The sequence below is a fragment of the Otolemur garnettii genome, unplaced genomic scaffold (assembly GCF_000181295.1).
Source record: "Otolemur garnettii isolate 467f Iridium unplaced genomic scaffold, OtoGar3 scaffold00066, whole genome shotgun sequence".
Classification (NCBI taxonomy): Eukaryota; Metazoa; Chordata; class Mammalia; order Primates; family Galagidae; genus Otolemur; species Otolemur garnettii.
The window spans coordinates 944,730-954,164 of NW_003852461.1; the positions used below are offsets into that span (position 1 = coordinate 944,730).

Here is a 9,435-nt window from a genome sequence, read left to right on the forward strand (position 1 = left end):
AAAAAAAAAAAAAAAATCCTCAAATAGTTACTAATTGCTTTAACAACTTAGCTCACTGTGGCCTTCTGCTCCCTGGAACTTCACTGCCACCTCTACTGAGGATAGAGGTATAAAAAGATTCAACTCATTAAAAGAAGAAACAGGGCGGCACCTGTGGCTCAGTGAGTAGGGTGCCGGCCCCATATACCAAGAGTGGTGAGTTCAAACCCAGCCCTGGCCAAACTGCAACAAAAACATACCCGGGCATTGTGGTGGGCACCTGTAGTCCCAGCTACTCGGGAGGCTGAGGCAAGAGAATTGCCAAAGCCCAGAAGTTGGAGGTTGCTGTGAGCTGTGTGACACCATAGCATTCTACTGAGGCCGACAAAGTGAGACTGTCTCTAAAAAAGAAAAAAAAAAAAAGAAACAAAACAAAAAAACACAAAAAACCTCATCTAAGATAAGCAGGTGAAATTTCTTTATGCACATTAGTCCTGTATTTTCAGACATCCTTTATAATTTACCGTTTATAAACAGGACAGTTTTCCCTAAAGAAAACATACTACATCGAGGGGGAAAACTTCCCTATCAGTAGCTTGTATAATAGTAGATATGTGCCAAAAAGAAATTAAATATTCAGTAGTAACCAGGTAATATATTTTAAATTAGTGGAAACTTAAATTGGGAACTTAAAAGTCACTCCAGGACTCTTTAAGCGATGAGGTCTTGCTAGGCTACCTAGGATGGAGTACAGTGGCTATTCATAGGCACAATCATTATACAATACAGCCTCAAATTCCTGGGCTGAAATCCCATAGAATTGTGATTTAGCTGGGACTTCAGCCTCTCATTTAGCTGGGACTATAGGCACTTGTACCTGGCTTCCAGTAATCTTTTTTGATTTTTAAAGTCAGAATATAAATTTGTAATTCATATCAGGGCCATGTGTTCAAGACCACACAAATTTCAAAATTATAGAAGCATTCTACAGAAGAATGCAGTTATAATTATTTAAAAATTTTTCTTCATTCTTTCCATATTACCCTTCTTTTAAACTCCAACTTAAATGCCACCTCCTCCAAAAATATGTGTGGCTCTTCCCTGCTTTCTGAACTTTGATGGTTGGTTTTTTTTTTTTTTTTTTGAGACATAGTATTACTTTGTCACCCTCCATAGAGTGCTGTGGCATCATAGCTCATAGCAACCTCCAACTCTTGAGCTCAAGTGATTCTCTTGCCTCAGCCTCCCAAGTAGCTGGAACTATAGACATCAACCACAATGCCTGGCTATTTTTACAGATGAGGTCTCGCTCTTGCTCAGGCTGGTCTGGAACCTATGAACTCAGGGCAATCCACCCACTCGGGCCTTCCAGAGTGCTAGCATTACAGCCGTGAGCCACCACGCCCAGCCTGTTCCCATGGGCTTTATCTGCTCATCTCACTTCCTTCTTCCTCTGACATCACATCCACGTTGCAATTTCCCTATTATCCTCTACTCTCAGTGAGCCTATCGCCTGTGTCACTCTCATGAATCCAGCAGCACCTAGCATAGCACCTTCACATAACAAATGGTTTTTTTTAATTGCTGAATTCAACAAACATAACATCAAAAGCATTTGGTGTATGTAAAAAAAGCACCTTTTGTAGAAACATAGAATGTAAAGAATTTCCATAAAGTATTCCATGACCTATATAGGTTAACTTTGGCTTAGCAACTAAACAAAATTTTTTAGAAAAAAAAAATATATACTTAAATACACATATTTAATATTACCTCTCAGTACCAGTGCAGGGAACCACAAGAAAACTGTACTGGCCCTTGGTTATCACTGCGGCACACCAAGCCATCACCATTCCCATTGTGGCATGAATGACTGAGTGCATGAGCTGCTGAGGATGAATGATCTTCCCTATCAGTGCTAGTCGGGAGCAGGGGATGCAAGGCACAACTGTGAAGAAAACACAGGACAGTAGCTCCAGAACCTGCAGCACGTGAAATTAGAGGATCTACACTACTCCCTCTCACCCTTGCACAAATACACCAAAGGAAGGAAGAAACCCAGTCAGTACAAAATACAGGATCCCTACACATGGAGAATTTATGGGCGACCTTTGGGACACCCTGTACAGCACAGAAAAATTCTAACTTAAAAGAATTTAGGAAAGAATGAATAAAAAGAGACGCATACACAAAAAAGGCCAAAGAATCTGGTGCACTAAAATCTAAAGCTAGCATGATTAACATATTTTCATTTCTTTTTAATTAAAATTTCCTTATAGCTCAAATACCGTGTTGCCCTGAAAATAAGACCTACTCAAAAAATAAGCCCTAGCAGGATTTCTATGCATTTGTTAAATATAAGCCCTACCCCGATAATAAGACCTAGTGATGGGCATCGCTATGCAGTGTATCTGCATAGCCACTCCATGTATTTGGGCATGGAGAGGAAGACATCCCCCGAAAATAAGCCCTCGTGTGTCTTCTTGAAAAAAAATAAATATAAGACAGCGTCTTATTTTGGGGGAAACACAGTAGTGCCTGCCCTGACACTCTCCTAAGTGCCATGAAAGACTAATGATTATCAAAAGACAGCTCCTGCCATCCATCTAGCAAGTTATCTTTATTTTAACATTTGAAACTGTCAAAACGTACATGTAGTCTATCTGTGAAAAATAAACCACAAAACAGGTAAACACTGACAATATCGAATGCTAAGATAAATGCTTATATGCAGATTTTTAATTATACCCCTTTGATAACCCAAAAATATTTTCTGGACATGAGCTGGGGGAGGCAAATGTACGAAGCAGGTGAGGAACATTTACCTTTTAAAACAGAGAGCGCAGAGTTCCCTGACCTATCTGTGCAGGAATGCATTTCTCTCTTAATATACTCAAAGCCAATAGAAAATTAAGTGAGAAGGGATAGGGCTTAGGTGCTTTACACTTGAGGAAGAGGCTGCCATCACTTCTCTCTACCAACCAGAAATGGCCACTTACAATACTCAGAACTTACCACACCTCTCATGTCATCAAACCTTTTAACATGCTGTATCTTCTCCCTAGAACACCATTTTCCTTCTTTGTCTACTTCATACTACGTATCCTTCAAAGTCTGGTTGCAGCACTGTCTCCTCCAGGAAGCTTCCCATGCTAGGTAAGAGGTGGTCCTGTACAATCCCTCACTACCCAGGGTGCCGTCATCACATATACTCAACGTTTACTGTCTCCCCATTAATTACGATCCCCTGATGAAGCTGGGATCACATCATTTATCGCTTACCCTCACACAATAGTAGTGTGGCAAACAGTAAATGCATAAGGAATGCTTGCTGAAGGACTGAGCCAAAGTCACTAGGCCGGCTTTAAGAACTGGCGAGTCAGCCCTCACCTGGCACATCTACATACAGAAGATGACACAGGTACTTGGGGGAGTGTGATCAGAACACTCTGTAAGTGTGGCTCTAAGTTCTGAATAGAGCTTCAGAAGAAAAGGGGGCTCATTGGGAAAGCAAAAGGATATATATTATAACATCCAAAATTGGGATCTGAAATTTTAAATCGTATTTTACAAGGAAATAACAAAGAGCTAAAAAGGGGAGTAAGTGTCAAAAAAAGTTTCTTATACATTAAGGACAGACTCAAGGAATCTGAAAAGGCAGGAAGAATAAGAAGAGACATAAAGAAAAATAAAAAGCTTTGGAATCTAGCAGGTAATTCTCCCAAAGGAAAACAGTATTTCTAAGTTGTTGTTTTTTTACAAAATTATAGATTGTATTTGAAAATGACCTTAGAAATCACCTGGCCTTCCCTATAAAGGAATTATTTTTATAATACATCTGCTAAATCATAGCTTTAATACCAGCTGTGAACTATTAAAAGATATAAATATTTTTATTGTGGTAAAATGTACGGTAACATTTACCATCTGAGCATTTTTAAGTATACAATTCTGTGGCATAAATACATTCACATTATTATGCTGCCACCACCACCATCCAACTCCCAAACTTTTCCATCTTCCCCAACTGCAACTCTACCTATTAAATAACTATTCCCCATTTTCCCCTCCCCGCAGCCCCTGGTAATCACCATTCTACTTTCTGTCTTATGAATCTGATTACTCTAGGTACCTCATGTAAGTGGAATCACATAGTATTTGTCCTAAAAGATCTAAATCTATTTAAAAAAAAAACAAAACAGAAAAACTAGCATCCAACTAGATTTTAAGGTACAATATTCAAAGCACATGGTTCTGTATACATTTTCAAACTTTTGACACAAAACACAGTATGTTACACACATTTGTGTATAAAACACATTGAGTCTGCCCTTAGTTAAATAAATTCAGATATTTCTAAGAAGGTTAATAATTGAAAACTCACCTGTATAGAACTCCACATTGACAACACTTATTATTATTGTCACCACTGACAGCAGCAGGAGGTAAAAGATTACATAGGAACTATATAGATCATCGAAAGAATCTAAAGAGAAAGAGAAGAGAGACGCGAAAGACGAATCAGTAAAGGTTATTCAGCCATACAGTTATGTTCAGTATACTGCAGTATAAAAATAGTTTACACCAACACTATATTTCAAAAGTCATCTTTTCTTCAAGAATTTAACTGTACATTGCTGACAAGTTCAATGGGACATCAACTCAAGAACCACAGTGTGAGTTTGGACCTGGCTTGGGGTACTTTATAATTAAGAGTTTCTCTTACATGACCCAGCACTCATCAGACAAAACACTCCCATACGCAAACATTTCATCAAGGAAAGGACCATGTTTAGTAATACACCAACAAACTTTCTTTTAAAATGTAAGCAGTATTTGTCAGATCTTTTCTTGACATACACAATTAGCTCCTACAGCTAAAGTCAAAGTAACATTTTTGGAAATAGCATAATTCACAAGTCATCCAAATAAGCTGAACTGAAAAACATGATGTCCCTGTGAAATACTACCACATTCACATTTTAGAGTAGTTCAACAATATTCCATTTCAAGTTTAAAACATGTACATGTTATGAGTAATTAAAAACATAAACAAGAGAAATCAAAATCATAAGATGTGTGCTAAACCAAGACTTAATAATAAAAACAATTATTTTTTAAAAGCACAATTCATTGACCAAAATTAATGAAGAATATTAAGCATCCACAATTAAACTCAAGCATTATACTGAGCCAAAAGAATGAAAGAAATGATTCATATGACTGAGTACAATTTCCCTTATAAGACTTTGTGAGGCCAGGTATAGTGGCTCAGGCCTGTTGTAATTACAGGATTTCCAGAGGCTGAGGTGGGTGGATTCCTTGAGCTCTGGAGTTTGAGAACAGCCTGAGCAACACAGTAAGACCCCATTTCTAACCAAAATTACAAGTAACATCTGAAGAGAAAAATAGCACAAATCAAATCCAATCTGGAGATAAAGTGTTATTAAAACTAACCCTAGCCATGAAATCATAAAGTTTTTATCCCCAGGACCAACTGTGAACAACTGGTAATAGCTCTGGAATCCAACAGTGAGTACTCTGAGATTACAGCTAGACAGCCATGATCAATGAATGATACAAATGCAGGCAAGGTAGCTAAAGAAATACGGTACTTGCTATCCCTGCACCGGCTAGCTTATGACTTAATTTCATTTGACCTATGAGATCCATCTAAGAAGTGATGGATATAAACCAACCAAAAATTAAATATGACTGAAATTTTTAGCAGCAGTATCTCCAAAAGCCTTAGGTAAAGAATCTCTTTGGTCTCGGTGCCCGTCGCACAGTGGTTACAGTGCCAGCCACATATACAGAGGATAGGGGGTTCAATCCCAGCCTGGGCCAGCTAAACAACTGCAACAACAAAAAAAAGATATAGGGCAGTGCCTGTGGCTCAAAGGAGTATGGCACCGGCCCCATATACTGAGGTGGTGGGTTCAAACCTGGCCCCGGCCAAAAACAGTAAAAAAAAAAAAAAAAAAAAGCCAGGTATTGTGGCGAGCACCTATAGTCCCAGCTACTTGCGAGGCTGAGGCAAGAGAATCGCTTAAGCCCAAGAGTTTGAGGTTGCTATGAGCTGTGATACCACAGCACTCTATCAAGGGTGACATAGAGAGATTCTATCTCAAAAAACAAAGAATCTCCTTGGCTGGGCGCCCATAACCCAGAGGTTAGAGAGCTGGCCACATGCTCTGGGGCTGGTGCGTTCAAACCCGGCCAGGCCTGCTAAACTAAAAACAAAAAAGAATTTAACTGTTTGTTGTTGTTCAGAAGGAGAAAAAAGGTGTCCAAGAGTATTTGTATAGCCAGGTGCAGTCGTCTGCACCTATAATTCCAACTACTTGGGAGGCTGAGGCAGGAAGATTGCCTGAGCCCAGGAGTTGAAGATTGCAATGAGCCATGATTTTTGCCTATGCACTAAAAAGCCTGGTCAACAGGGTAAGCTCCTGTCTCTTAAAAAAAATAAAATAAAATAATTTGTGCTTCTTAGCCTTATTGTACTTTAAAACTTTTATTTTTATTTTTATTTTTTAGAGACAGAGTCTCATTATGTTGCCCTCAGTAGTGCTATGGCATCACAGCTCACAGAAACCTCCAACTCCTGGGCTTACATGATTCTCTTGCCTCAGCCTCCTGAGTAGCTGGGCTGCAGGCGCCCGCCACAATATCCAGCTATTTTTTGTTGCAGTTTGGCTAGGGCTGAGTTTGGTACCGCCACCCTCAGTATGTGGGGCCAGTGTCCTACCCACTAAGCCACGGGCACCGCCCTAAAACTTATTTTAAGTAACATTTATCTCTAGTGTGGCACGGTGAGAAAAATATAGGCTTAGAAGTCAGAGACCAATGTTGAAATCCTAGCTTATTTAACCAATGTTGAAATCCTACCTCTTTATTACAGAGTTATAGAGGTAAGATACACAAGGTGCTTAGCATGGTGTCTGGCACACAGTAAACGGACAATAATGGGTAGTTATTATAAATCACCATAAAACAATAGTTATATTTTAATGAATTTAGTGATTATTTATTTATTTATTTTTGAGATAAGATCTTGCTCTGTTACCCAGGCTGCAGTACAAAGGCATGGTCAGAGCTCACTGCAGACTCAAACTCCTGGCCTCAAGCAATGTTCCTGACTCTGCCTTCAGAGTAGCTAGGACTACAGGCATGTGTCACCACACCTGGCTAATTTTTTTTAAGGCGGGGGGGTCTCTCTCTGTTGTCCAGGCCAGTCTCAAATTCCTAGGCTTGAACCATCCACCCACCACAGCCTCCCAAAGTGGTGGGATTACAACTATGAACTACCACCACTGGCCTGTTTTATGTTATGAGAGGAAATGCCTTAAAATTATCTCAAAGTGTATGTTTTGATGTGTATCAATACAGGTAGTAATTAAAAATAAATTTTTTAAAGAACAATGCAGTTTTTATGTTGAGAAGTAGGTCCTGAGCAGTGCCTATTGCTCAGTGAGTAGGGCACTGGCCTCATATACTGAGGGTAGTGGGTTCAAACCTGGCCCTTTTGTTGCCAAACTGCAATAAAAAGTAGCCAAGCATTGTGGCAGGTGCCTGCAGTCCCAGCTACTCGGGAGGTTGGGGCAAGAGAATCGTCTAAGCCCAAGAACTGGAGGTTGCTGTGAGCTGTGACTCCACAGCACTCTACGGAGGGCAACAAAGTGAGACTCTGTTTCCAAAAAAAAAAAACAAAGTAAGTCCTATAAATTTGTTTTCCCCAAATTGAAAATCACTTACCTGACAGCCACTGTATAGGATGAAATAAATCAACGCTGCTAAAGATTATAAATACTGTGGTACTGACGGGTAGAAGTGCCACTGACCAAACAATACTTGCAACTATCCTCCAGCCCAAAACCTATAATTAAACAAACAAAACCTTACAATCATGAAGTTAGTTAAATTACTTCAGTTATGCAAATCCTGTATTTTCATAAAGGATGTTAATCACTAATATTTATAGCCAAATCATAGTACACAACTCAAATGGTTACTACTATTAATAACTCACATACCACTACAGAATCTGGTAGTATCAGTGAACTGATGCTTGCATTAGTCCAGAGTTAGGTACAACATCTAATATTAAACTTAAGAAAGCAAGGATGTGAGACTGCCTTATTTAGTTTTATAAATATACTTTACAGCAACTATTACTTATCCCCCTAGGAGGCTCGGTGCCTGGGGCTCAAGCGGCTAAGGCGCCAGCCACATACACCTAAGGTGGCGGGTTCAAATCCCCAGCCCAGGCCTGCCAAACAACAATGACGGCTGCAACCAAAAAATAGCCGGGCGTTGTGGCGGGCGCCTGTAGTCCCAGCTACTTGGGAGGCTGAGGCAGGAGACTCACTTGAGCCCAGGAGTTGGAGGTTGCTGTGAGCGTGATGCCATGGCACTCTACCCAGGGGGATAGCTTGAGGCTCCGTCTCAAAAAAAAAAAAAAAACTTATCCCCCTAGGTTTAACTGACACTTATATTAATATCTAAAGGCTGGCCTATAATGCCAGCACTTTGGGAGGCCAAAGACGAGAGGATTACTTGAGGCCAAGAGTTTGAGACCAGCCTAGGCAACATAACAAGACCCTGTCTCTACTAAAAATAAAAAAAAAAAATTAGTCAGGTGTGGTGGCACAGGCCTGTAATCCTAGCTACTCGGGAGGCTGAGGCAAGAAGATCCCTTGGGCACAATTCTGTTTCAGCCTGGACAATATAGTGAAACCTTGTCTCAAAAATAATAAAAGGCTGTATACAGTTTATAGAAACCCAAACTGTATAGTTGTTATATATTGTAAACTGTAAATTGTATTTACAATTATGTGTATTGTAATTGTAAATTGTATTTACAATTATTAGATATTTGCTCCTTACTGGGCAACTAATATACTGTAGCACTGCATTCATGTCTGAACCCTCAGTATCTACCTATCATTAGGAGGCAAAATACAAAGAAATACTGAAGGATTTTAAGTACTGACATGACAATTGAATTTACGTTCTAGAAGGTAAAACATATTTGTGTTTACTTTAAAGTGGTAAGAAATGGCATCAAAAGGGACTAGAACCAGATAGGAGGCACAGCAGTTAGGAGGCAGTCCACTGCCAGCAGAAACTAAAGCCCAAGCCAGATTACAGTCAATGTTTAAACAACGGCAATGGCAATAGAAAAAGAAAAAGGAATAAACTGCAGCCACATTTCTGAGGTACAACCTACAGACTTCGTGATCGACAATATAGGTGGTAAAGAACGGCAAAGAGTTAAGGACCAAAAAGTTTTTAGTTGGGATATACAGTGGCTGTACAGTGGAACAGAAGTACCATTCCAAAAGGAATCTTAACTGCCCATTCCCTCTTCCCGCCACAGAAAGGATGCGGGATCGTTAACGCAACAACTTCAAGAAGGACGAACTGTACCCTCAGCTCAGTCCCACAGTGCGTATC

At 39.8% G+C, this 9,435-nt stretch overlaps 1 protein-coding gene across 1 annotated transcript in view; it reads right to left on the minus strand.

Moving 5' to 3' along the window:
- Positions 1 to 7,849, minus strand: part of NDC1 (NDC1 transmembrane nucleoporin) — a 55,232-nt gene extending 47,383 nt beyond the window's left edge. Inside the window, exons 1-3 of the mRNA XM_003793105.3 lie at positions 7,735 to 7,849; positions 4,364 to 4,465; positions 1,753 to 1,927 (exon numbers count right to left, since the gene is read on the minus strand). Of these exons, the coding sequence (XP_003793153.1) occupies positions 1,753 to 1,862 (110 nt within the window). The 5' untranslated portion in view covers positions 1,863 to 1,927; positions 4,364 to 4,465; positions 7,735 to 7,849. The remainder of the gene's footprint in view (positions 1 to 1,752; positions 1,928 to 4,363; positions 4,466 to 7,734) is intronic.
- Between the last annotated feature and the right edge of the window lie 1,586 nt (positions 7,850 to 9,435).